Below are 27,204 nucleotides of genomic sequence, written 5' to 3' on the forward strand. Positions count from 1 at the left end.
TGTGTTTCAGATGTTAAAGTGTAGATGTGTTTTTTTTTAAAAAAAGCCTGTTTCTTGATCCAACAGGTTCATTTCTTTGAATCTCTCTAAAGCAACATTTATTCAAGCACAAGCATATGTTGTGCAAAGATGCCCACTACAGCATTGCATAGAACATTGAGAATTGGAAACAATAAAGCCTAACAATTTTGGCAAAGCTAAATAAATTATGTGGAATGCATGCAGGCGTACAAAGTAATGAGGCAGGCATATATTACTGACCCTTGAAAGATTTCTTAGATGTATTGTAGAGTTTAAAAAACATGTAAAAATACCACATATAGAATGATCCATTTATGTGAAAATAAACAGAATATTTTTTTATGAATATAGATGAAGGACTGCAAAGATGTGTGCCCACCGTGGTTTCTGCTGGGGAAGACTGAAGGGTAGAGGGAGAGGGAGGTGAGGATCTCATATTGGATTCTGTATAGGTATATTTTACTCAGAATTTTGCAAAGAGAGGATTTTCATATATCATATAGTAATAGAAAATGAACAAAGAGAGAGCTTTGTGCAAAAATTAAGAAAGAAAAGGAGAAAGAAAAAGAGAGAAGGGGGAAGGGAAGGAGGGAGGAATCAAAGTGCATTAACATGTACAATAAAAATAGTGACCTGGCTGAAAGAAAGCCCACTTATTTTTCCAAAGAGGCTCTCTGCTTATTCCTGGCTGGGGCCTGATTAGCCTACAGGGTAATTAAGATCCTCCTGCTCTATTTCCCAGGCACTGTGCTGGTGCCAAGCTCTGAAGGACAAGGGTGCTTGGAAATGGCTTCTGCATGCAGATCTGGGTGGGGAGGATCCCCAGCCTCTGCATAAAATCTGTGTCGACTCAGCCGCAGAGCGATGTTGAGTCAAGTTGCTGGCCGATGTCTGTAGTGCTCACTCACTGAGGTTATGATGGCTCTTCCTGGGAGCCTGCGATGGCCTGTAATTTCTGTCTCTGGTGGTAATTATCAGTGAACCCCCATGTTTATGTGGTCTTCCTTAGTTTTCCAGCACGTCTTGGGGCTAAACTGATGTACGGTCCCCTTGCTGCTGAATGCTTTCCTCCATGGCGAACATACCTTCTCCCGTGGCGTAGAGAGAGGGAGATTTTGCTCTGGTAAAAGGAGCGAAGGACAAAGCCACAGGTCCTGTGCTGTCCACGAGGCCAGTTTGAATGTCTGTCTTCCTCTTCTTCCAAGTACTTCCCTTGCTGAGTACATTAGTTTTCTAAGGCTGCCACAACAAACTACCCACCCTGGGTGGCATAAATAGCAGAAATGTATTCTCTCACTGTTCTGGGGACCACATGTCTGAAATCAAGGTATCAGTAGGGCCATGCTCCTCTGCAGGGTTTAGGGAAGGACCTTTCCTCACCTCTCCAGCTCTTCGTGGCTGCCGCCATCCCTGGCCTTCTCTCTGTGGCTTGTAGCTGCGTCCCTCTTCATATCACCTTCTCCCTGTGTTCCTCTGGGTCCCTGTGTCCAAGTATCCCTTTTCTTTCTCTTATGAAGACATCAGTCATTGGGTTTAGGGATCACTTTAACCCACTATGACCTCATCTTAATTAATTATATCCATAGAGACCCCATTTCCAAATAGGGTCACATTCCCATGTTCTGGGCATGCAGGGATTTCTGGGGAAACACTCCCTGCCCGCTGCTCCAGGCATCCCCATGTAGGCCTGCCACTCCTGTCAGTATTTCGGTTTATGCTTCCGGTTACCTTCGTGCCTTTGCTCTGTGGCTCCTTTCCCCTCTTTTGTGTGATGTGTTCTGTTTTGCTGAACTTGCTCATATGTTTCTGGCAGAAAAGTTCCACACATTTTACTTCTCCAAACACCCACAGTGACAGTAACCCCACATCTGACTGGTTGGGGGCAGCCTGTCCCCCTTGTCCTTGTTCTTACCCTTGTCTGATCATATCCCCCATATTTAGAAGATTTCTTTACGTGGTCCATGGCGTAAGACAAGGCTATGCATGTCGTCAGTCCCTAATAAATGCTTGTTGACTGAAATTAAAGTGCTCCTCTTAGGGAGCAGGTGGAAGAAGTTCAATTGCCATGTTCTTTAGAAACAAAACAACAACTGAACAAATCCCATTACAGAAATGAGGGGACTGTAAGTCCCAAACTGTTGTGCTGTAATTTTGGCTCTTTTTGCTCTTTCCACTTTTCTTCTTTCTGATGCTTCCTTCCAGCTTGGGAAGCCAGCTTCCCAGGGTGTTAAAGTGGTCCTTAAATCCAATGACTGATGTCTTCATAAGAGAAAGGAAAGGGAGATTTGGACACAGGGACCCAGACGAACACAGGGAGAAGGTGACATGAAGAGGGGGGCAGGCAGCAGAGTGATGAGCTACAAGCCATGGAGAGAAGGCAGGGATGGCGGCAGCCACGAAGAGCTGGAGAGGCAAGGAAAGGTCCTGCCCTAAACCCTGCAGAGGGAGCACGTCTCTCTTTTTCTCCTGTGTTGAACTGTTTCACCAAAAATGTCTGCGTTGATCCTTCTCCCAGAAAGTCCATGCACTTCAGGCCTATAAATGGTTTCCATGTTGTGCTCCTGCCTTATTTCCAAGTACAGGAGGAAGTAACGGGAACAAGAGTAATGACAGAAAACTTAGTGTGCCATTCTCAGTGACATGCACATGTGAGAAGCCACAGGTTTGTAATCTTTGACCTTATCCTCGTGGTGTGGTTGGTGGTGGCGCTGATTTTGAGTGGGTTCGATGGTGGATCCTGGGCCTTCAGGAGGCCTCAGTGCTCCTCCTCATTGGAAGGAAGGAGTGTGTTGGGGTACCTGGCAAGAGCAGAAGGGCAAGAAGTCGCGCTGGAGAAGGCCTCATATCCCTGCAGTGATACACCCAGGGGCTGCCCTGTTTCTTCAGAGGCATCCGTGTTGTTTCATAGTGGGCCACCTGCTCAAAAGCACATGTGTGTTGGAGTATAAATGCCTGACACCATGATGGGCCAGGGGCCCCACATTTGGTATTGGAGAACGGGAGGTGGTCCATATGTGGGGCAAGCTGGTGGCCTTCTTCATATCTATGTCCCTTTGGTCGGCAATCCTTTCTAATGCCTCATTTTTGGATGTAATTTTATGGTGTCAAGTTACTTAAGTCATTGCATTGGGCTCTTTACAGGTATTAATACTAGTTGATTTACACCAACCAGCAAGACTCCTCAGGATCTAGTTAGTCACAGAACATCCACAGCAAGCTACTGAGACTCGTCTTTGGTTTCAAGGACTTGGCCACTGTACCTGCCGCTCAGGGAGCAAAGCTCTCCTTTGAAGCAGGACCATCAGTCAGTTTGTCCTGCATTCGCCTGTTCACCCACACTTCCTCTTGAGAAGTGACAGTCTCCCACTCTCACCCTTTGAGCCAAGATAGAGGGCCAGGTCAAGTTGAAGGGCTCTGCCTCATCCATGTCGGCTTCTTCTCCGACCTCTGGAGTATTAATAACTCCTAGGGCTGAATGCTTAGGCTCAGGCAGTCTGCTGGGTACTTTATGTCAGGAGCTCCTAGCTTCCTCGCCACGGTCTGTGTCTATGTCAAAGGTCAGTAAACTGTGGCCCCTGGGCCAAACCCAGCCTGATGCCTGGTAGTGTATGGACCACAGACTAGAATAGCTCACATAGTTTTAAATGGTTGGGGAAAGGAAAGGAGATGATAATATTTTGTGACATATGAAGATGATATGAAATTCAGATTTCAGTGTTTTCTTGGAATCCAACCATGCCCATTTGTTTAGCTCTTGCCTCTGGCTGCTTTTGTACTGTGGCAGCTGAGCTGAATAGTTGAGATCAAGACCTTGAAGTCTGCAAAGCCAAAAATATTTACTCTCTCGCCCCTTACAGAGAAAGTTTGCTGACCCCTTTTCCAACTGGTTGGTTCCATTACTATCCCCATATTACAGATGAGGAAATGGAAGCTGAGAGTTTTAAGTTTGGCCATAGCCATCTGAACAAGTGGTACACTTGAGATTAGACATATTGGACACCAATGTCCCTGCTAGAGCTCCTGAGCAGTGCAGACAGCCAGAGAATTTTGACAAAAGTACTTGTAAGGCAGCTGCTTGGCCATCCAGCTTCCCCTGCGAGTTCTCAGCGCATGACTTCACTCCATGCACACGTGTGTGTGGAGCCGCCTGTGTGTGTGACTGTAGTGGCAGGGAGAACTATTCCAGGAGGAGGGTGAATCAAGTAGTTTTTAAAAAATCACCCTGCTTCAGAAGCAGAGGAGGCAGCAGAGTGCCAGTAGCGTCTTGGAGGCAGCTGGTTGTCATTTCCCTGAGAGTGATGGAGGGGTTATCACTGCTGCTACCGATGACGATAGTAACAGTTGTCACTCGATGATGATAATTGTTCCCAGCCAGAAGAGAGCAGTCAGGAGAGCAGTCCTCTGTGGCTGGCTCATTTAAACAGATCCCAAGAGCCACACAGCTCATTGACTGAGTAGCAGTGCTCTGCCCTTCTGGTGCGTGTGCCATTTTGCACACGTGCAGAGATTGTGCTCTTGAGTGGCTTCGTTGTCGAAGGCAGCTCAGATGGACATCAGTGTCACTGTGCGTTCCATATGCACAGCAAAGTAGGCATGTGTTCTCCACTTCTCCCTGTAAAACACCCCCGGAAAGACAGAGGAGGGACCTTGTTCATTTACTAGGAATAAAGAAAGGTGTTAGTTGTGCTGAAAAGGACAGGAGCCCCTGATGCCTCCTTGGGGTCCTTTGGAAAGCAAGCTTCCTATTTGTGGGGTGTTATAGGTCTTGTCAGCAATGTCAAAGCCTTTGCAGTGTTTCTGCAGAGTCTAAGTTTGACAAACTGATCACACTTTTTCTTTTTTCCCAGTGGAGTCCCGGAGGAGGGAGGCACAAGAGAGACGCATTCCATTGTGTAGGAATTGCCCCACCACCTGCTGGAGCCACTGGCTCTGTGCTTCTGTGGCTCTTTAAAGGGGCTATGGGGTCTTTTCCATAGCTGTCAGCCTGAACGTCTGTGAGCGAGGTCATGAGATTATATTCTTGACGTTATGGTTTCACTTTCTGGTAGTTCTTTGGGATGATTGGAGGGAGACTTCTGCATTTTAAGAACAAATGCTAAGTGATGGTTCTGTCACTCAAGCAAATCCCATTTGCTTTTAGTAAGATTGAGGATGGTGGTTGGTCAAAAAGAGAAAGTTATTTTTTAATTTTCATCTGGGATCCTGCTTAACTGATCTCTCATACACCCAGCCCCGTTTCTGGGCAAGGTCTCAAAGTGAAGATGAGAAAGTCTGTCTCTGCTTTGTAAACGGCTGTTCTCCCTGTGTTCTCAGTGTTAACAAACTGCCAAAATGCTAATACCCTGGGATTTGCTGATGTAAAAAGGCGCCCCTGAACAGCCTTGTGGAGACACTTGGCTTCCCAGCCCTGTCTGGCAGGTAACTTGGAGGTGTGTGAGACAGCACCCTGCTGCTCTCAGGCGATTACATGCTCCTGGCATTTTTCAAAGTGCATATTTGCTTCTTTTTCCTTCGCTGCTCTGCAGTGGTGTTCTGGTTGTCAGCACTCATACGGCTGAGTAGGTGTTTTTCAGCTGTTGAGATGAGTTCAGTTCAGTCTTCTCCATCTCCTCCCTTGCATTTCTAGCAACCCCTTTACTTATCTCCTTCTCAAAATAGTGTTTAGCCTAACGAAACAAAAGCTCTCATTGAGGTAATGCGCCATGTGAACTCGCAAAGAGCCCATTGGGTGTGCCCAGACACCTCTGGGAGGTAGACGTGGCCCCTGGTGCTGTCCCCATTCCAGACAGGACACACAGAAGGTCAGTGGCTTGCTCAAGGTTCCTACTGGGAGCTCCCTTCAAACTCTGGGGACTCATCCCGTCAGGGATTTAGGGCTGCCCCCACTCCATGTGCCTTGTCACTGAAGCCGAAGCTTCAGTGCCACAGCAGAAATTGGCTACACTGTGTCCCACCTGGGGTGACCATGGCCCCCGGGCTAGTGAAGACATACCATGGCTGTTTATGATGACACCCTGATGGCCCCAGTGCAGGGGGTGGTGACCTCACTCCATGCACATGCGTTACCTCCCTGCCACACGCTGCCTGTTCCGCAGTAGCTCCTCCATCAGACGCTTCCAACTAGTGATTCCCTGCCAAATGGTTGACAGAGATAAATGTCATCCTTTCCTTAATCCTTCTTTCCCGTGGCTTAAGAACAAGGACACATGGCAGTCAGAGTTGCACAGACACTCAGCCTCTTGGAGAAGGGGACAGGCTCATCTCTGCAAGGGGCTTCTGCCCTGAGCCCTGTCCCAGGGAGGGGATGCCAGCTGGCAGCGCAGGCTGGGAGGTTTCGTGCTCAGCAGTGATGCAGCTGTGTGGACACATGTCGGTACTCCAAAGCCAGACTGGGCCACCACCATGTTTGGGAGCGACTTTTCCCATATCCTCTTTTCTAACCACTTAAAATTTTAAATGATTATATTTCTCCCCTTGTTTGGTTTCCTAGAAGGTAGAAAAGAGAATTGCACTTCCCTTTTTGTTGTGGTTGTAGTGGGGATGAGGAAAGGGTCGATCTCCCATCAAAGTCTTTTCTGCTCTATTCTTCTCCATAGCATTTATGACCTACTAGTAGCCCATATATTTCACTTATTTATTGAGATGTTATACCTGTTTAATCCACTGGCAAGTGTCTTCCATGACGACAGAATTTGTGTTTACAGCTGTTGTTACTATAGTGATACCTAGTAGATGCTCAGTGCTTGTTGAGTGACTTTATTAGTCCTACCTCTAGAGGTAGCTATTCTAACCAGCTCCAGAGTCCCTGAATTTGTTACAGATGTTGAAGGGCAGAGTTAGGATATATGAGGGCCTGACTGTTTTCCTTGACATCTGCCTGAAAGGTTGGGGCTAATTATTCATTTATTCATTCAGCCAGACAGGCAGAGAGTCAAGAGCTCTGGGGATAAAAAGTTGAGTAAGACATATAGGTCCATACCCTTATAAATCTTGTCATCCAGAACTAGGTCAATGTTTTGGGGGGAAATTATATTTTTCAGCCTGTTCCAATCCTGTGAAGAAGCATTCCTTAGCTTTACTATTTGCTTTATAATATAATTTTGCACCCAGAACCTGAGGAGACTTCTTCAGGGAGAAACCTGCTGCCACAGGGGCCTCTTGAGGTCCAGGCAATGAGGTTGAGCTTTTTGTCAGTGCAGGTCCCTTGTTCTGCTGCTTGTGGTTTGCTATGTCATGTGCTCCTTTTAACTTACAGGGAATATCTTTTTCTTTTATTGGCAACATGGTGTCAATGACACTGGATTGATGTGAGAGAAATAGATGGTAGGGGTATACGGAATGGTAGAAGATGACACTTAGACAATTTCAGACTTAAAAAGTGCCTCCTCCTGTTGTTTATGCTGCCCACCCTCATCCCATTCTGATAGTGGGTCTAGTGATGTACATCTCCCTAGTACCTTGTATTAATTTCTCCATGATCATTTCCCAGAAAATAGAGGGAAAATTGAGGAAATAGACTTTTTCTGTGTGACTTTTAGTAAAAACACATATGAAAAGAATTTAGAGTGTTGTTGGTCTAGTATAAACTCAGAGTGAATTAGTGTTGAGATGAGGCTGTTGAGGGTTGTAACAATTATGTCCAAACTGAAGCCAGTGATGGCCCCCACTTGAATGGATGTGGCACCCTGGGGGTTCCATACATGAGGAAACAGAATAGACAAGAACATACCCAGGGTGAGGCACTTCACATGGCTTCATATGGGGAGCACCTCAAAGAACGGAGGATGTTTGTTTCAGAGAAGTCTGAGAGGGCCCACGGCACAGTCCTCAAATGATGGGGGGCTCTGTGCGCAGGAGAATGAGACCATTCTGGGGCCTCAGTGGTTGGCCAAGGTGGCCTGGATGGAAGGACTTCCTACAGGGGGCGGTGTTCAAAGACGGTGCTGGAGCTGCCTCTGAGCCTCACTGCCTGATCCCTGAGGAAGATGCAAGTCCTGATTTGTCCCCTTGAGCTCAGATGCCTATTGAAGCCAGCAGAGGGCACGTTAAACAGGTATGCTGACAGGGTAGAAGAGAAAATGACAGCTCTAGTTTGGGACAGTCTTTTGTGATCCTCCTTTCCCCAATTTGCCTGCAGTCAGCTTTTCTTTTTCTGCTCCCTTTAAACATTTTTCCGTACACATTGACCCAACAATTCAAATTTTGGGAGTCTGTATTACAGGAATAAAAATATTTTATATATGCACATATATATATATATATATATGTGTGTGTGTATGTGTGTGTGTGTGTGTGTGTGTGTGTGTGTGTGTGTGTGTGTATAAAACTGTTTGATTTTTATTGAATTGCAAAAATGTGGAACCAACCTGAATGATGATTGAAAGAGACTATGGAGTAAATTCTGGTGTATTCATAATATAAACTATTATGCAGCTATTATAGACAATGAGTTAGATCCATATCTACTGTCTTGGAGGGATGATCAGAATATAGAGTTAAGTGAGAAAAACAAGAGAAATATATGTCATATGATTTCATTTTATAAGAATAAATTATTAAAAAAATTCTTTGTATGTAATCATGTTGGCATATATTTGTGTGAAAATAGCAGGGCAGAGAAGGTGGGAGAATACAGATGAGCTGTTAATAGTGTTTGGATATTTTGGGCTTGGGTGAGACCTGAGGGACAGAGGGGCAGGAATAGAGGCACAGTGAAGGAAAGTGAAATGGGATGGCTTATCTATGTGCCATCTATGATCTCTCTGCTGTCTTTGTAGTCTATCTTCTATCTACCCATCCATGCATCTACTCATCTAGCTACCTGTCTTCATTGGTTGTGCCTAAACATGTTAATTTTGAAGACTTTAATAAAAGATAGGAAGAAGAAAAATTACTCTTTTATGTTATTTCCATTTTCTGCTCTGTTCTTTTTAAAGAATTGTATCAGTCTTTCTATTAAGGATAATCCAGAGGTTTTATAATAAAGAACTATTGGTTTTAATCCTTTAAAGATGTGTTAAACAAATTTAAAGAAATGTGGGGGTTATGTAAAGATAAAATATTTTGAGTCAAGCTAAATTTCTAGATATCATGAAAGATGAATGACTTGAGAGCCTTTTTTTTTCTCACTATACCTTTGCTGTATAGAGGGTGTCCATTTTCTCCTAGGACTTCTTGAAAAATTTTTCCTTTCTTAAATCTAGGGAAAACAGGGTCAGATTAGGAGCCCCTGGCTCAGTTAAGATATTCGCTAATGCCTGTGTGTGCTCGCATGTGCATTTAAAATCAATTTTTCTCTGCCGGATGGCTAGAAAGATGCTGCTATGTTTTCCTGTAATGTGGGTGCTTTCTTTCAAATTACATTTAAGAATTATTTTCCATATTAAATTATTCTCATTATGCATTCATATTTGAGACTGAGAGTTGTTCTTTCCACGTAAAGAATTTGTCAACATGCAGAATAACTCCAGACATTGTAGAGTTGGCTGATGATTTAACCCCTACTTATTATGAGAGGGGATGAGGGGGAGAACAGGATGCTATTTCATATTCCCACTTAGATGTAGACTCAGAGCTGATCCCAGGTAGCCATACTAAGACAAAAGCAAAAAAGCGTGAGTATTTCAGAGCCAGAGAAATAGTCATACTAACCATCACATTTCTTTCATTTTCAGATGTTCATTTTATATGCTAAATGAAATCTGAATGCATTTTACTGTACTTGTGTGCATTTACTAGGTTAATATTGCAAATCAACAGTGGTCTTCTAATTGGAAGGTGTCAGAAGTCCTGTAGAGTCCACTTAGCTGGTCACTGAGTTCCAATATTCAGTGCATTTAGAACATTCCAGAACAATGAGTTTCCACCAGAATTTCAGTCTGCATAATACTATCTTGATTCAGACAGATCAGAAAATTATAAAAGTGCTATTTTCATCTAAGTGGCTGCTTCATAGATAATACTAAAATAATACTAAAAATACATGAAGTAGGATCTCAATTTTAGTTCAAAGGCACCATCATTTTGGGAAAACTAATCATGTGCAGTGACATTTTCCACCTCACAGGCTGAAAAATATTTCAGTAGGCCAAAAACCTGAATGGAGCTATGGGCCACTTAGCTGTCAGAGGGAGGTGGGAAGGACAGGACTAAGACATGTTATTTGCAGCTGGGCCTGGAGGGAATGGAGTGGAGGGGATCTGTGATGTGGAAATACAGTCTCTGCATTTGCCTTGGGCATCCTACCAAGCGTTGTGGTTGAGTTTTGTTGTCACTGTTGCTTTGTTTTCTTGGTCATAATACCTGCTTCCTCCAGAAAATCCCCTCACCCCTGTCTGGGCTGCCTGCCCCGTGTGTGTGAGTCCGCGGTGGTTGCTGCTTTCCTCATGCCTTTTCTTTATGCTGTTTCAGCTCATCCACCATACACCATGTGCTTTAGAGTGAAATTCTACCCGCATGAACCCTTGAAGATTAAAGAAGAGCTCACAAGGTATTTTTTGTTTGTTTGTATGTTTCATGTGTGCCTTTAGCCAGCCAGGGCCTCGGAGTCTTCCATGCCACACGGGCCTCCTGGCTGGGGCAGATCATCTCAAGGAAGTGGGTGCTCAACCTAGCATTTTGGCTGGGAATGCTTGTTTCTCTTACACTTAATTGTCTTGGGATTTTTCAAGCAGTTGTCATTGGGAGTGTAATTAAGTGCACAAAGAAGCCGGGGTTATAAGGATGGGTACTCTCTGAAAACATCTGACAGTGAGGTGCTAAAAATAGAGAAGATGGCTGTCTATAGGAGATGGGCAAATCCACAGCTAGTGCAGCCCCGCAGGGCCTGTCTTTTGGATCTGAGTTTTTCTGAGAGAGAAAGGATCACCTGATGGAATGGACTGTTTGTTGTCCCACATTCCGCTTGCTGAACAATGACCATCCTGGGGCTGGCGTCCCTCTACATCGAGAGCCCTTTCAGCTCAACTCTCCGAATTTTCCGATCCTCAGGCCTCCTCCCTTCTCATCTCCCTGTGCTGGGGCCAGTCAGTCTTCCCTCTGGGGTTTGCCTCCTTGAGCAGCCCGGCCCTGTGGCGGAACAGAGTCCCAGGAAGGCCAGCTGGGTTGATGGAGAAGAGCCCACGTGTGCTTAGCTGCTGCTGAGGCTCTAATTAGGTGACTGCAAACCTCACTGCGCATCAGCATCTTAGAATCATCCCCCCAGGTCTGGACACAGCAGAAAAGGGTGGCTCTGGTTGTCATCAGTGGGGAGACATGCTGGCTTCTTGAATATATTGCTTTCTCATTATTCACGAGTCTCTAGTAAGGCCTGACTGTAGTGGCACTGAGATGACATTGTTATTTATTTGTGCACAGCCATGCAGTGAGGTCTGGGCTTGGGGGCGGGCAGGGTGTGTGTGTGTGTGTGTAGAAACAAGGGCTGTATAGATAATGGACATTATAAGTGGTGGCTGGCATTTTGCAGTCTGGCCTGCTTTTTTAAAAACATTGAGGTAAAATTCACTCAGAAACTAATTTTACCACTTCACAGTGTACAGTCTGTCCTTAAAAAATTCAACAAATCACCTTGAAAATAAAGAGTTTTATTTGAGCCAAAGTTGTGGATCTAGACCCAGGAAGATGTAACTCCAGCAGGAGGGGCAGGAGATATGTTCCATGTAGCCCAAGTCATATGAAGGTTTTATATCCTTGAGGAGATGGGCAAGGGGGACAGAGCTTCAGAGGGTACATTTCATTTACAAAAGATATGTTACATAAAGAAAAGAGTTGGGGGCAGTACCCATCCTGGCTGTCTGGCATCATGCAGAAGGAAGTCAAGGGGAAAGGTGAGTGTTGTGCTCACCCTTTACCAGGAATGCAGGTGCAGATTGTTGAGCCCATCACTCAGTGTACAGGTAGGTTTTAGTTTTTCATGGGTGGCTGATTGGGCTTCCAGAGTAATGAAACCTTCAATACATGGGCCTTAGAAATCTTTTTGGTGATCCCCAATATAGAGGTCAGCTTTTTTTAAATATACATTCAGTGTCATTAAGTACATTACCAATGTTGGGCAACCATCCCTGCTGTCTAGTTCTGGAACATTTTCTCATCTCCCAAACACTGTCCCGGGAGCAGTCCCACTCACACTGCTCTCCCTGGGGCCCTGGCGACCACTAATCTACTTTGCCTATTTGGGACATTTCATTAAATGGAATCATACAATAAGTGGCAGAGGCTGTAATTGCTGCCAAAAAAATAAATAAATAAAGATTTGCCCTGCGTTCTGGGTGCTGATGGGGTAAAGAGGAAGATCAGACTGCCTAATGTCAGGCATTATTTTATTAGGTGCCAAAATGGCTCATTTTTGTCATTTGTTTTCATTATAGTCCTGTCTGGAAGGTAAAAATTGAGTATGTGTCACATATAAATTAAGGATGAATGTTGCTGATAAAAGTCCCATTTGAAATAAAAGAACAAAGTTTTTGTTAATGACCCATGTTAAGCCCCTCTCAGTGAATGTGCCAGTATTTCCCTGCATTTGACTGAGCAGTTGAGGTATAAATAGCGGAACATTAGCAACACTTTTATGTCTCCCAAGGAAATTTAGACAATGCCCTGTCCTTGTGCAGGTAGAAATGGGCTTTTCTCAGTCAACACAGTCCTCAGAATTCAAGACTAATTTAGAAACTGTGGAATGCCCCAGATACTTAGGGTTTAAATCCTATTTTGAAAGAGTTTAGTTTTTCTTGTTGGACAAGTTGCTATTTTATTGTAAGGTTAATCTAAAATTTAAGAATAATTTAATACACAAGAAGGGAATTCATGACCATGCCAAGGATAAAGAAACATTGAGAAAAAGGCAGGAATAAAAGAAAAAAACAACAAAAAAACTTTCAAAAAAGGTATTTAAAATCATACTTTATCTTTCCATTTACCCAGTGATCTTAACAACTTCTAGTTTTGTAGGCTTTTGTAAATGCTATATACAGTTGAATGTAATCAAGTGTTTTAGTTTTAATTTCTTTTTTTAGTTAAAAACCATCTTTAAGTTCATGTTAGATAAATAGTATCATTAATGGTGGCACACAGTGTATGCCCCAGAGCCGCCTCTGCTTTTGTTGCTTAGTTCTTTCATTCAGGGGTGGTATTAAAGGAAGATGCATTGTTATTTATTCATTTTTGGTGGCCATTGTATTAAGAAATGAGTATCCAAACTTGAAGCCATTTGTAAGGTTCAGTGGATTATGCTGAATCCATCCTAATCCATGATTATCTCTAGAGATCACTGGTATGAGCAAGGATCCAAGCACTATGTTGTAAAGGCTGATTGTCTTAGGAAGCTTTCATCAAGCTGATTGCTAAGTTATGGGATTAGAACCCAAACCTCTCATTCATCAGTAAATAGATATGTGAAACTGTTTTTCACTGCTAAACTCATCAAGAAATAGAAAAGAATGCTTTTTGTTCAACATGTGCATTTAGCAAGAAGAAAATAAACTTCATGGCACATGGCCTCGTAGTTCACAGTTGTAACATGCTCTCTATGCTTATAGTCCAGAGTATTTTTTATTAAAATTCAAGTCAAAATCGGTACTCTTTTAATGGCAACATGTAAGTAGTTAATAACCTACTATTTAACAAACAGTTTTTTTTTATAAACTGAAGTATCACAGTGTATTTCAGTGTTGAAATACTTAATTTTTTTAAGAAAGGAAAGATCTGATCATGTCAAGTATTTGTGTGTCCTTGGTATTCTGAATGGTCTAGGACCTAAGTCCTCAAGTGAGGCCCCCAGACCAACAGCATTCCCTGGGAATGTGGCCCCTGCCCCCGACCTGGGATGGAGTCCAACAATCTATTTGCATAAGCCCTCCAGGTAATTTTAAAGCATATCAAAATTTGAGAACCATTACTCTAAGGTAGTTGGATTTTCAAAAGTATGTTTCTTATGGCAGATTAAAGTATATATACTTCAGTGAGTTTGGTGTGCTTACAAAGTTGTGCCACCATCACCACAATCTAATTCCAGAACATTTTAACATCTTAGTAGGAAACCCAGTGCCCAAGCAGTCATTCCCTATTGAACCCTCCCCCCACCCACTCCTGGCAGCTGCTAGTCTACTTCCTGTCTCTGGATTTGCCTATTGTGGACATTTCATACAAATGGAATCATACACTATGTGGCCTTTCACTTAGCTTAATGTTTTCACGGTTCATCCGTGTTGTAGTGCCTATCAGTACTTCCTTTTTATGGCTGAATAATATTCCATTGTGTGGATTACCACTTCCTTTTACCCATACATCAGCTGGTGGGCATTTGGGTTTTTCCACTTTTTAGCTATCATGAGTATTGCTGCTATGAACATTCATGTACATGTTTTTGTGAGATTCTAGATTCTGATTTAATGGGTCTCAGGAGGGGGTCAGGCATTGGTATTTGAAAAAAAAAAAAACTCCCTCAAATGATTGTAATGTGTAGTTTGGGCTGAGAACCACTGGTTTAGAACCTTCTTATTCAAAGTGTAGCCTGGGGGCTGCCAGTACAACATCACCAGGGCACTTATTAGAAACACGGACTCTGATACCCTACCTGGACTTGCTGAACCAGAATTCCCAATTCTCCAAGATCCCCAGGTAATTCACCTGCTCATTAAAGTGTGAGAGGTGCTAGTTTGGGGAGCTACGCTGGGTCTTTACCTACCAAGTGTAACACTGTTCTGACAAAATGTGCACCAAACTCCAGATAAGAAACTTATTAGGGACTGCCTTTGCCCCCTGCAAACAGTTCTGTAGAAAATTGGGGGCAGAATATGTCACTTGAGCCTCCACCGTGTCCCCAGTGCCTAGCACAGTATACAACATAACGCAGGTGTGAGATAAAGAGTCAGTGATGGAAACACCAGGGACTTGAACCCTCAGGGCGTGCAGAGTGCTTTTGGGGAGCCAGCACCCTGAGGTGGGAGCTCCAGCGCTCGGGGCTGGCAGCACGTATGTGATCCCTGCATGGCAACCACGCTCTGGGTGGGGCTCTGCATTGTGGATAAATATCAGGTGATCTGGGCACTGGAGGGAGTAACTGGGATCCACTGAGCGGTCCCCCACCCCTCCCCATCCCCAAGACCCTGGAGAAAAATAGTTGGTCTCTGAGAGTTAAAGTCTAAGATAAACACAAGGAATCTGCACCCAATGGTTAAGTTACTTCAATCAGAAGCCGGACACCCCAGGCCTGAATCCTGAGTGAAAGGATTAGCCTGGCTAAGAAATACGAGGAAATCTGGAGGGTTTGGTCAGCGTGGGGGAATGGAAGGGACAGTGGTGGGAACTGCCTGAGCCAGGGGTGTGAATAGTCTGTCCCCTGCTTCCTTGGCCAGATTGGGCTTGTGTGGGCTGTTTTTGGGGTCGGCACTCAGTGTTTTTAGGAACAGAATTTGTTGCAACGTTTAAAGTTCAGAAGATTTCACTTCTAAATCCAGTTCCTTGATTTTCTGAGAAAGCTGGATGTGTTGGCCAGCTTTTCTATGCTGGGCTGTTGCTGTGTGTGGCTGAGCCCTTTACGGGAGCCCCCGCTCCTATTCTGCTTCCCCGATCCCCTCCCACCAGCCCATCTCACGCACGCTCAGAGGTGCCTAGCTCTGTGGGCATCTGAGTTTGCTGTCCCTGGAGAGGAGGGGACACTAACCAGAGGACAGCTCTGGCTGGGAATAGTTGGCCTTCTGGCTCATGACCAAGTCTTTTTGAGATTGATTAATGGGAGGCTGTCTGCCCCCAGGACTAGTCTCTGTGTGCTGGTCGAGCCCACTTCCTGAGTCTCCGTGTCGCACAGCCTGGGCACTGTGTGTGTGCAGGTCGGGGTGACAGTGGCGGCTGCATTGCCATCGGGAGCTAGTCCCGGGAGCAGTGGCTGCTGGGCCCTGCGGCTTTCCTCGGTGCTTCCATGTCTGCAGAGGGCCAGCCACCCAGCATTGGAAGCTGCCATGGAGCTCCAGGTTTTCTGAACACAGGGGCCCCCAGTTTTCCTTGGCTCGCCCTTGGCGGAGCTTCCCGGGGCTCTGCTGACCCAGCTGGAAGAAGTAAGAACCATCTTCCCTATCTTCCAGGCCTAAGCCAGCACTCACGGCGCCTTTTCTCCTCTTGTGTTGCAGGTACCTTTTGTACCTGCAGATTAAAAGAGATATTTTCCACGGCCGCCTGCTCTGCTCCTTTTCAGATGCTGCCTACCTGGGTGCCTGTATCGTTCAAGGTAAGTGTGGCCTCAGCTGCACACCCACCCTTGCACTGAGTGGAGCTTTGGCTCCTCCCTCCTCCCTACCCATGCCCATCCTGCCTATGTCCACGGTTCGAGGCCAGGCAGGGCTGCTTGCTGGGCAGCAGAGCCCCTGCTCACCTTCCCTCCCAGGCCAGGTGTCCCTGGCGGAAGGCCAGCTGTGGTGATCATATGGGCCTGTGCAAGAACAAAGGGTCCTCAAGCTGCATGGTGGAGCTCAGCGTCTCTCAAAGGGGCCCAATGTGTGACTTTATAAGTTCTGAAGCGATGTGGGGTGTTCCAAACCCTGAGCTCTGCCCCGAGCTCCAACTGCCAGGAGTGGACCTAGTGGGTACATTGAGGGAGGAACCTATGTCCAGGAAGGTAGGTGTCAAACGGGTGTCATCTCGGACACTGGAAGAAATGTTAAAGTGTTTACATATACATCCATGTATGTGGAGTGTGTGTGTGTACATGATTTATATATACATCCATGTGTGTGGAGTGTGTGTGTATGTACACGTACACTAGATCCAGCTCTTCAGCTTTTTAGCCCTGTCCCCTGCTGAGGAGAGCCCCAGACTTACAGTCTGTCATACCATGGTTTGCACCTTACTTCTCTTGTTCTGGTTATTTCACCATAGACAAATTATTTCAGCTCTTTGAGCATATGTTAAGTGGGGTGGTGTACCTCCTTCACTGCTGCATGAAGGTTTTATGACTTATTCTCAGGGTTGAACAAGCCCCAGAGGATGGGGCAGTGGGGACCAGCAAGTGCCTGTGACCCAGGGGTGGCTTCTGGGTGTGCCCACTTATAAGAGAAGACTATGTGAGGGGAGGTGGGCTCCAGGGCCCGAGGCGGCACATGCCATGGGGCTGGTCCCGGGACCCACGGGAAGACTGACTCAGGTGTTCTGTCCCCCTGGGCCACTCAGAAGGCAGCTGGTGGCAGCACCTGTTTGGAGGGACGCAGGTAATCCAGACTTTTGCAGCATGAATACTAATGATGTGTCTCTGAGAGAAGAGGGCAGGGAGGGGAGGTAAGGGAAGAAAAGAGGGGGAGGGGGAGAGAGGCAGGTGAGCGTGTCATCTTGATAAAGGGTCTGGAATAGCAAAGGAGCTTCATTAATAGGCAGATGGTAATAATCATCTGCTTATCACAATTCCTTTCACAGCTTAAGAGGTACACCCACCATTTCTCACTGCTATCCCTGCAGGATGCTCTGGGCTGTGAAATAGTTCCTTGTGCCCTCCTTCCAGATGTGTGTGTGCTCTCTGAGAATTCTGGAGAGCATGCCTCTGTTGCCTTTTCCCTTCCTTTGGACACAACCTAGTGCTGCATAGTATATTTTGGCAGTGGTGTTAAAATCCTTGAAGATTTGCAAGTCTGATTGATATCAGAACTGTAGTGATGGGAAATCATCATTCCATCTGCCCATAAGCACATCTGGAGTATGTGCTTCTCAAAGGTGCCTCTCTTCCATCAGAGCTAAGGGCTGTTAAAACCCCATGGTTCTCCTTCCCTATGAAGACTGCAAATCCCCAGGTAGGGTGCACTGTCTTCTACAAGGGAGAAGTGAACCGATACCAGTCCAAGCAACAGACTAGCAGATGAGGACTGCGGAATGCGTTTAGGCATTAATGAATTCTGGTCAAGACAAGCTCAGTATGTGTGTGTAATGGGAAACCCTCCATACTGTTTTCTGTTTAAAATAAAGCCACACAGTCTCCATCCAGAGGATCAGGACCCAATTTTATCCCTCATTCTAATTATCTAATTACCCCCCCACCCCACCTGCCACATGCATTCTGTGGAGAAAGTAGAGTTAGAAATGGATTTGCAGATCTTGAAAGAACCTTTCCATTCTAAAATGCAGTGGTGTCCTCGGGCCATTTATAGCAAACCCAGTAAAAGCTGTATTCATCAGTTCTCTGCTTGGGTGAAACTTGAGCAGCTCTAGAGACTGTTACAAAATGCAGATAAAGACGTGCTTTGTTGGAGCTGCCTATGCTTATAGAGAGTGATAAGAATGTGGAATAAATGATTAGGAAGCAGGAGGCCATGTGATTTTTCACTGGCTCCTTGTTTGCTAACACTCTTCCAAAGAGTGTGTTTTAAGCTTTAGAATATTCTGAGGGTATGAAGAACTGGCAGCCAGCCAGGGTTTTGCTACACGTACATACTGAATACGATGTGCATGGTCAGTACATGCAATGCATTTGCTTTCATAATAAGCAGGCTGGTTCATTGTTCTCATCTCCTCTGCCCTGGTGTGCTCAAGCCCTTTGGGTCTGTGGCTCCTTTTAGACGTTTAGATCTCAGTTCCGATGTCACTTGCCACTTCCTCTGAGAAGTCTTCCTGGACTACTAAAGCACTAAAGTAGCTTCTGTCCTGGACATGATTCTTTCTCACACCTGTGTTTTGCTGTCTTGTTAGCACTTCTGAAATTATCCCTTTGATTTGATTTTGGACTTACTGTGCATTACCCCCTGTGTAGACTCTAGATTCCATGGAGGGAGGACTCTGGGTGCAACACCCTGTGTCTGGTGCACAGTAAGTTCTCCACCGCGTGTGTTAAGGAACCAGGGCACCTGCCTAAATTGCACCACAGTAGGCTGTATTTTCCTACTTAGGAAAGAGTGGTGTTACTACCACATTCATTTATTTGGTCATGTGGTCTCAAAACATGTATTGAACAGCTACTCTCTAGCAGGCACTGCAGTACAAAGTCTCTGTGGGGTTGTGGGCAGGGAATTAGACAAGTAATCAGGCAGTTGTGATGATGTGTTAGTGGGTAAATAGAGGGACACATGGGTCCTTGCACTGACCCCAAGAGGGCCCTTGACCCAGCACAGAGGGTCAGGAAAGGCTCAGAAGGAGCCAACCCTGCAGCTGGAAGGTGCTGTCGCTCCAGTGGTTTTGGAGTGAGCCCGTCCCACCCAGAGGAAATGCCCTTGCAAGCCTGCCCCTTACTACCATCACTTGATTGCACTCAACCTTGTGCCTCAACTCTTTGCAGTTTTCTTTTCTTTTTAAATAAAATTTTATGGTATATTTCTCTTTTCCCCTTTAAAAAAAATTGAAATCCATAAAGTGCACAAATCTTAGTGTACAGCTTGCTGAATTTTGACATGTGTATACACTCATGTAACCATCACCCAGATCAAGATATCAAACGTCCCCACTAATTTTTTTTCCTCTTCCCCTATTTTGCCCATTCCCCGACTCCCCTCCCCTGTTCTGTGTTTATGGGTCTATTTTTATTTTGTTCATTTGTTTTTTTTTTTTTTTTAGATTCCACATATAAGTGAAATCATATGGTATTTGTTTTTCTCTGACTTATTTCACTTAACATAATACCTTCCAGGTCCATCCATGTGGTTGCCAATTGCCAGATGGCATTCTTTTTTTATGGCTGAGTAATGTTCCATCATGTGCCATGTCTTTGTTATCCATACATCTACTGATGGACACTTAGGCTTGCTTCTGTATCTTGGCTATTGTAAATAACGCTATGATAAACATAGCAGTGCATATATCTTTTCAAATTAGTGATTTTGTTTTTTTCAGGTAAGTTCCCAGAGGTGGAATTATTGGGTCATATGGTATTTCTATTTTTAATCTTTCGAGAAACCTCCATATTGCTTTCCATAATGGCTGCACCAATTTACATTCCCATCTTTGGATTTTTCTGATGGTGAAATGTCTCACATCAGTGTGCTGCATGTCATTTGTCACAACTTTATCCTCAATGTTGTGTGTGGGACAGAGAACCACAAGCTGCTTGGTATAGAAAATGAAATTTGAATGCTTAGAAGTCCTTAATATTTATTAACTGCCTTTTGCTTCAGGTGAAGGCAAGTTTTAAGGGACAGGAAAGCAGGGCATGGGACGGTAGAGGCATAGACATTTACCTCATCAGCAACCCTGTGCAGGTTCCATGATATTTCTTCCCTTAGTTTTCTAGCATTTTCTAGGCTACTTACTTGCAGTACTTAGCAGTACAAGTCCCTTGTACCTCACAAGTCTTCCTGGAAAGAGAAGTGGCCCTTGCAAACAATGCCCTCCCTTACCAACCACCGTGCAAGCTGGCATTTACATTGAAGATGATTGATGTCTTATCGGCGGTCCATTCCCTATGGAAAATGAAGGCATTGGTTATACCATCTCAATTTTTAGGCCCATAACCAGCTCACGGAGCATATGTATGTGTGTGCATGTGTAGGTGTCTTATGTGCACTGCTTTTGAAATTTAGGTTGAGTTAGTCATCAGTTCATGGCCTGTTCTCAATCCTTGGTTCCCTTGGGCTCATCTATTGATTGAGTGATTTGGTTGATGCATTTCCCTTTTTCATTATTCTGCATCTCCATTCCTAAAGGCAATAACTGGATTCATAGATCTTTGACTTTGCATATACATCCTTGTAAAATGATTCACTTTTTATATGATTTTTAATGATTAAAAGTCCATACAATTTTAAGTTTTGTAAATTAAATGGGGCTATAGAACTCATTTGATTCCTTTTTAGGCTCAGAACACCCTTCTGGCAGTCTATTTGCCATTGCTGGATATATATCTATTTTGGTGCTTTTAAAATTGCTGTAGAGTATCTGATAAGGTGCATCACCATGTTCTGTTTATTGCTTCTATCAACAATGAGCACCCAAATTGCCTTCATATCTTTTTTTTTTTTGCACCCATAGTTTCTCTAGAATCTATAGAAGTAAGGTTACTGGTCATAATATTTGACTAAATATCCCCAGCTTGCTGTCTGGAAGAGCTACATGCACCCAGAATCCTCCAGAAATATACAAGGTTTTCCATTTCCTCATGTCTCTATCAACACATAGAATAATCCAGCTTCCTAAACGTTTTGCCAGCCTCACAGGTGTAAAGTGCTATCTTGCTGTTTTGGTTTTTATAGCTCTGATTATACAAGCCCTCTGGGTTTCCCCTTCTGTGAACTGCCTGTTTATATTCTTTGGCCATTCTTCTGCTGGTCTTGCCTATTTTCTTGATTGGTAGGGATTTCTTCTTTATTCTGGTTACTAGCCCTTGTCAGCTTTGGATTTTGCAAATATATTCCTTCAGCATGTCATCTATTATTTTGATTTTGATGTCCTTTTATGAACAGAAATATTTTAATTTTAATATGGTCAAATCAGTTTCCCCCCTATGGTTGATGATATTTTGGGTCTTATTTTCAAAGTCCTTCTTCACGTGGTATATGTGTTTCAGGTTGTTTTGAGTGCTCTGTAATTTGAATTCCATTAAGGAGCTTTGAAAAGCTTTGTTTTCCTCCTGATTTGTCCTTTTACAGTCATTAGATGATTCAATGATGAAGAGACAGTAGATAAAAATCACAGAGTGGGATTTGGTTTTGCAGATGTGCTCAAGACGCATTGATTTTTATGTACTTTAAAGTCATGTTGGTGGTCAAGTTCTATAATTCTCCCACCGTTGTTATCTACTGTCCTGGGCCATTTGTGCCTGAGATACTTGCCTCTTTGGGCTCATTTTCCCTGGCAAGCTTGTGCAATCCATACAAAGTATTCCCACAGCCAGAGCATCACCTCTGCTGTTCCAGGCCTTAGGGCCAAGCATATCCTAGGTCCTAGATGCATATCCATCATTTCCCAGACTCCCCAGGTGCTCAGAGATGTGAAGGCATTTTTTTTTTTTCACCCTAAAGATCCTCTGAAGGTGCCCTATATAGAATCCAGCAAGCCTTAATCTGGTATGCTTGTCCACACTAAAAATTGGCAAAGCAACCCATTTAGTTTAAGTGAAACCCCCTTGGGTGATGGGTGAGCCAGGCCTGCACAAATCCCAGAGGAGGGAATTCCTAGACTCAGAGGCAGTCAACTGTGAAAGGAGCCTTGAGGGATGGGGTTTCTGGGTAGCGTGGTACTGCCTCCTAACCTTGGGAGCGTTTGGAAATACTGGGGACATTTTTGGTGGTCATAATAACTGGGTTTGTCGCTAGAACTTAACATCTGAAGGGCAGGGTGTGACATGTCCTACCTTGCCTTAGAAAGTCTGAAACAATAAAGAATTGTTTAGCCTGCCAAAAGCCAATAGTGCCCCACTGAGGAACAGCAATTTAAATCCCTTTAGTGTATAGTTGAAGGAAATGAGATCAGAGAGGTTGGCAAGTGCTCAGGCGCACACAGCTAGATCTGAACTAGTACAGGACTGCTCAGGCTGTGGTCTTTCTGGGGGTGCAAATACATTTTGTTGGGTGAGCTATTCCAAGCTCCTTTTTGGGGTGGCAGGAGCCATTCCTCACATGCCCTATTTTGTTGTTTTTAATCTTCTTCTCTGTTGTTTACTGGTTACAGCTGAGCTTGGTAATTACGACCCTGATGAGCACCCTGAGAATTACATCAGTGAGTTCGAGATTTTCCCCAAGCAGTCACAGAAGCTGGAAAGAAAAATGGCGGAAATCCATCAAAATGAACTCAGGTAATAGGGGTAGACATTTGTAAACACGACAGAGGTGAGAAGTATTCTTACTGCAGTGAATGGGGAAATCATGCTGTGAACTAAGCGTATCTGTAATGCATGGGCAGACTTTTCACTATTCTGGGCGCTGTCAGGGTCCCCCATCATAACAACTCCAAAAGGGTGGGGTTCCCTGGGTGCCTGTTTATGAACCATCAGCAGTTATTAGAGCTATGTATTGCCTCATGGGTTTTAACCACCTGAGCTTCTGCAAGTGGAGCCTCAGGTAAGTAAGTAGTCCTCTGTTTTGGATTTTGTTTTGCCTTGTTCCCTCCTGGCAGCTTTGACTCCAAGGCAGAGTAGATGCCATCCATGAGGCTTCCTTTGCTGAGCCGCTTTCAAGAGGACAGATTCAGTGTCTGCCCCTCGTTGCCTGTGTGGCTCCAGGACAATTGCGGCTGTTAACCACAGAGTAGTAACGGTAGGAGTAGCAAAATCTCATGCAGTAGTAATGGTAGGGTCTAAGAGCTGGCACATTGTGACTCATCTTCCCAGAAACCTGGGAGGAGACAGGTGCCGTGGTTCTTCCCATTTCAAAGGTGAGGGAACTGAGGCACAGGGAGATTAACTATCATACCCAAGATCACACAGCTAGCAAGTGGCAGAGGCAGGATTTGAATCCAGGCAGCCTGGCTCCAGAGTCTGTGTTGCTTCCACTCTGCAAGGGCTGCCAGGAATGAAATAAGGCACACCTGCAGTTCCGGTAACTCAGATACTGTAGTTTGTAAAGAGAATTTAGATCTGTGCAAATCACAGGAAAACTCATTTTAATGATAATAGCGAGCATGGGGAGTCCTGTGAACCATGGTAGCTAAGATGTTTGCATCTTCTGGGCCTCTGGCAGTATTAAACAAAATAGTGTCACTGGACTGTGAATTCTGAAACAAATAACCCCCTTCGTGAGGGAGTGTTCAAACTCCCTACTTTATGCAGGCACTCCCCCTGCTGGTGAGTCTGAGAAGATGACACTGTGGGCATTGAAGGTGCTAGCCTATTTCAGCATGGAAAAGGTGACCTTTGTCCTTAGAAAGATGATCAGACAACCAAACGTACCAATTTCAGAAAGCGACATACCAAGAGTCAAATTATGCATAACAAAATATGCATAATTTGAGTCTTATCTCCCAGTGAAAAAGTTTATTGAAAATATACGATATTCTGATGACTCTTTTTACATTTTGGGGATGAGTATGTTAGAGGTAAAAATAAAGCTTCAATATTCCAACTGAGGGGCCTGGGGACTAGCAGTGAGTGGGAGCACAGGATGATGCCCTTTGGACGAAGCAGTTGCATCCACTGTGCGGATTGGTAGGTGATGGGAATTGAAAAGTCTGTTGTGATCAGAATTCGCAGGGCCTCAGATACTTGGAACACATGAAAATAAGCATTTATTGAGCATTTACTGGAAGCAAAACACTGTGAAAAGAGCCTTACATGCATTACCCTACTCAGTCCTCCCAAGCTCTGGAGGTATATGCTACTGTTATCCCCAGACTGAGGTCAAGAAAAGAGGAACAGGGGCCCTGTGATGCGCAGAGTTAGGACTTGAACCCTGCTGTTATCTGACACTAACGCCTAGCTCTTACCCACTCAACTGAGCAGCTATAAGGCAGTCAGGGAGCCATGCTGGTGTCCCGCAGTGGTCAGCATCACAGTGGCCCCAGAGGGTGGAGACTGAGGGCAGAAGGACCAGTGAGTTATTTCTGCTGTCCAGCAAGAGATGCCATGGACTCCAAAAGGAGTAGGAGGAGAGAAAATTGAAAGAAGGGAGTGTCAAAGGAGACATGGCAGCAGGACTTGGAGAACCGCTGAATTTCATGTGTGTATGGGTACATCAAAGAAGAGTCCACGTTGTTTTTTTACAATCAGAAAGCTGAAGATTGGACCTACTACTGCCACCACCTGAATTTGTTGATAACCCTGAAAGTACTAGTCATCATGCAGCTGGGGAACAGAAAGGGTCATCGGTCAGCCCTAGCTTATAGCTCTTGGAAGCAAATGCCATTGCTTGATCAAAGCTGCCGTCTGGGTACTGCACATCTGTAACATTCAGAAAGCCCTTGTGAAGAAGTCAGGGTTGTATGTCCAAAGGCTGAAACAGCCACAAATCACATGGCAGTGCAAGAAGAGGTTCAGAGGCTGTTTTCCTCTGTATTTTGCTCATTTTCCTCAAGTAGTCATAGTTTTGCCTTTTCCAGAATGTCATATAGTTGGGACCATACAGTGTGACTTCTTTCACTTAGTAAAGTGCATTGAAGGTTGCTCCCTGTTTTTTCATCCATAGCCCATTTTTCTTTATTGCTGAATAACATTCCATTGTATGCACCAGTCTATCCATGCACCTACTGAAGGATATCTTGGTTGCTTCCAAGTTATGACAAATAGGAGTAAAGCCGCTACAAACATCCACATGTAGACTTTGTGTGGACATAAATTTTCAACTCCTTTGGGTAGATACCAAGGAGCACAGTTCCTCGATTGTATGGCAAGAGCATGTTTAGTTTTGTAGGAAGCTGCCACATTGTCTTCCAGAGTGGTGGGACCATTTTGCATTCCCACTGACAATGAATGAGAGTTCCTATTGTTCCACATCCTTATCAGCATTTGGTGTTGTCAGTCTTCTTGATTTTGGCCTTCTGATAGGTATGTAGCTGATAAGAGTTTTATTAGAAATACGTTATAGAGGCATTTTTGAGCCTCTTAATATCTTGTGAACTAGAGTATGTAGAGATGTGTGATTCACATTATTTGCTAAAACCCCCTGAGGCTGAATGATCAGGGGTATGTAATAGATTTTTTGGCACATGGTCTTACTGCAGCCCCTCAGCTATGTTTTGTACAGGAAAAGGAGACAAAGTCAATACATAAATTAGTGGGCTATGTTGCGGTAAAACTTTATTGGCAAAATGGATGGTGTTTTTGATCATGGGTACTAGTTTGCTCACTCCTGTTCAAAACATGGGGCAGAGCAGATCTGGAATCAATTTCTGCTTCACTCTCCTGCCTATTATAGATAATTTTAAGACAACAAGAGCCATATTTGTTTTTAAAACTCTGCATACAAAAAGAATCTCTTATAATCTACAGATTTCATTTGCGTTTGAGCAGAGATGTACTGCTTAGAAATAGGTTATTCCTCCTTTTAGAGCCCTCTGGTGGCTGGAGGAAGCCAATGGCACAATCCCCAGGGACGTGACAATTCTGTTATTTTTGACTCTTGGTCTCTGTTTTCCACAGCTGTAATCATGACCATCTGGGTTAAGGGGTAACACCCATTCTATTATTAGTCCTGAGGATTCTCAAAGTGGGTTGGTGATCAAGAATAAGATTGATTTCATCATAGGAACCCTGATAAGCTTCATGGAGGTTTTCATAGAGTTTCTATTCAGCTGGTCCCCTCAATACCAGGTTTCTCATGAGAAGGAGAGTCATTTGGATTAGCTTCAGTCCAGATCATCAATGCTTAAATATTCAAAAGCTCAATTGGTAGTGCAGTGGGTTTGATGAAGTATATTTCTTGCCCTTAAAGAGCAGAAAAGCCATCCAATTAGGCACCACAATAATGATCTAATGCAGTGAGCTTTGTGCTGGAAACAATAATGACACTGAGTGTATTTTAAACAGAGTCATTATCTCTTTCTCAAAACTCACATTCTCTGTACATCATGTGCCGTGGCTTCCTGGCAAGGATTTATAGTTTCAAAAATGTCTAGCTTTCTGGAAATAAGTGACCTGCTATGATAAATACCCTCTACCTGTGCTTCTGGTAAATAGATCATAAGGGTCCCCTAAGGAAATGTTTCTGTGCAGTTTTGAGAAGAGTGTTTATTGTGTAAGAGGAGGAAGGAAAATACCAGATTATTTTACAAATCTCATCTCTCTTCAGTTGTGCATCTCCCTGCCATCTCTCCTTCCTCCTCCCTGAATCCTTTCCCTTTTCGAGTCCCTAATTCTGAAATCCTAGAATCTCTCTCTGGTGGGTTATCAAACCCATTTCCATTCTCTGTTATTTGTCATAAACCCTTCTTAGGAATGGGAAGACAATGATTTAGCATCAGATGCTCCTTCTACAAAAGCTAAACCCTTGTACAATATGGCCTAGTGTCAGGGACATTTCTAGGGAGGGTTGAGCCAGGGACAAATGACATGTACAGCCAAGCCACCCACATATTTTACACAGATGAAACCTGGCTAATGTGACTTGAAAGGAAAAAGCACAATGTCACTGAAGCACAATGTGGCTTTGAAGAAGAGAGGGGTGAGTATTCAAAGCTGGAATCGGCCATTATTTAACATAGTCTTTGATCGCATCTGTCATATGATTCTAAATTATTAAGTCAAAGACTTTTTGAACTTCTGATGAGACTGTAACACTGTATTCATCCATCCATCTGTCCATCCATCCACATACCCATTCTTGATTCATCCATGCACTTGTGCATCTATCCATCAAT

General features: G+C 44.2%; 1 protein-coding gene across 5 annotated transcripts in view; it reads left to right on the forward strand.

Annotated features, from left to right (window-relative positions):
• Positions 1 to 27,204, forward strand: part of FRMD3 (FERM domain containing 3) — a 267,152-nt gene that overhangs the window by 159,750 nt on the left and 80,198 nt on the right. For all 5 annotated transcript variants that reach the window (XM_036904323.2, XM_057498554.1, XM_036904324.2 and 2 more), the window contains 3 exons: positions 10,432 to 10,510; positions 16,143 to 16,240; positions 22,588 to 22,711. In XM_036904323.2, coding sequence (XP_036760218.2) covers positions 10,432 to 10,510; positions 16,143 to 16,240; positions 22,588 to 22,711 — 301 coding nt within the window. The remainder of the gene's footprint in view (positions 1 to 10,431; positions 10,511 to 16,142; positions 16,241 to 22,587; positions 22,712 to 27,204) is intronic.

The sequence above is a fragment of the Manis pentadactyla genome, chromosome 3 (assembly GCF_030020395.1).
Source record: "Manis pentadactyla isolate mManPen7 chromosome 3, mManPen7.hap1, whole genome shotgun sequence".
NCBI lineage: Eukaryota > Metazoa > Chordata > Mammalia > Pholidota > Manidae > Manis > Manis pentadactyla.